This window comes from Sphaeroforma arctica, assembly GCF_001186125.1.
Source record: "Sphaeroforma arctica JP610 unplaced genomic scaffold supercont1.7267, whole genome shotgun sequence".
Lineage (NCBI taxonomy): Eukaryota > Ichthyosporea > Ichthyophonida > Sphaeroforma > Sphaeroforma arctica.
Window position 1 is genome coordinate 1 of NW_014033291.1, and position 1,469 is coordinate 1,469.

Genomic DNA, 1,469 nt, shown 5'->3' on the forward strand with positions numbered 1-1,469 from the left:
ATGCTATTTTATTACTAACGAATTAACCTTAAGTGTGTTGATGCACTCCGTTCGGACCCGCCTGAACTCAGCATAGCGACACACAGGCAGGCCTGCGGCCGGGGTGGCTCCGGTGTCGATGGTGTGCGTGTACGTGTGTGTATTCAACTTGAGAGGAGGCAGTGACGATAGCGTGCTTTGTGCTATTTGAGCCCGAAGTTCGGAGTTGTCGCGGCGAAGCTGATTGATGGCTTCGACCAAACTGTCTATCACACCCTCGTCCAGTTGTGGCGCCGCAGCCAATCTATGGTAACAGGGATCAGGGATTTAGGATTAGGGTTTTAGGGTTTAAGGGTTAAACGATATTGAGGATGTCCGGGACGCGTAGGGTCTACTATTCTAACAAGTATGGGGATGGCGTGATAGAGAGAAAGTGTTAAGAATTGTATAAGGAGTGTGTATACGTCTGTCGAAAGGAATATATTCAACCTCTACTATCAAGAGTACTCGCAAAAACACTAACGAAACTAAGCACGCCCGCGAGAAAATGATTATAGCTTCGTAACAATTATATATATACATTAAAATACGCAATACAAGCATAAGAAAATCCAACTTCACAAGCATGGAAACTGCGCACACACCGGTGAGAAGGCTCTTGCGCTACAGCGAGCAGTTTGACAGGTGAGCTTTTGGCGGGCGATCGCATCTCCAGATTCCGTATGGCGGGTGAATTGTTGGCGCTGCCTCGGGACTTCTCCACTGTGGCCAGAGGAATAGGGGTGTCTCAGTGCATACGTAGTCAGCAGTATGTCTGAATATACACCTACACATGTGTGTATCTATATATACATACGCATACGTACATACACACTTACAATGGTGCCGATATAGTATTACTTGCGCCTGTAGATATGTATGCCAGAGCTCCTGCTCCTGTGGTTGGGGATGTCGGAGCATCCCCTATCCGTTTCTGACATGCATTCTACCTTTTAATGATTTGACATGCCGAATGCCTCGTATTTTTTCTGGTACTCCCCTGGCAATAGGTACCAATCTCAGCAGCCACTGAATGAATACCCACCCCACCCCCTCTACCCCTTGCGGATAAGCACAGCGTTACTATACATACTATACATACGTAAAAATATATTGTCTTATCCGTAGACCCTACACAGTACAGTATTCAACAATCAGACTCAAGCACATACTCGCTCTGTTCTGCTTCTTCAATTCGCGATTCAGTTTCTCGACCTTTTTGAGTTCGTCCTGTAGCACAGCCACACTCTCCTGCAGCGCTGCATACTCAGCGTTGTTGTGAGCAGTCCCCAGTACACGTTGTTGTTCATCCTGCGTAGTTATACGGAGGTATTATTGGACTATGTCAGATGCGAGTCAGTAGATATACTTTATGCGTTAGTGAACAGTGTGTGCGAATTTACACATGTATATATATATACATACATACATACATACATACATACATATAT

The 1,469-nt window shown here is 45.5% G+C and overlaps 1 protein-coding gene across 1 annotated transcript; it reads right to left on the bottom strand.

Annotated features, from left to right (window-relative positions):
• Window positions 1-27: 27 nt before the first annotated feature.
• On the bottom strand, window positions 28-1,329 carry SARC_16048 (hypothetical protein; the record flags this gene model as incomplete). Its single annotated transcript, XM_014289837.1, has 3 exons — window positions 28-283; window positions 624-741; window positions 1,191-1,329. Coding segments are annotated over 3 exons (513 nt in total), but the record flags the coding sequence as incomplete, so codon positions are not given.
• Between the last annotated feature and the right edge of the window lie 140 nt (window positions 1,330-1,469).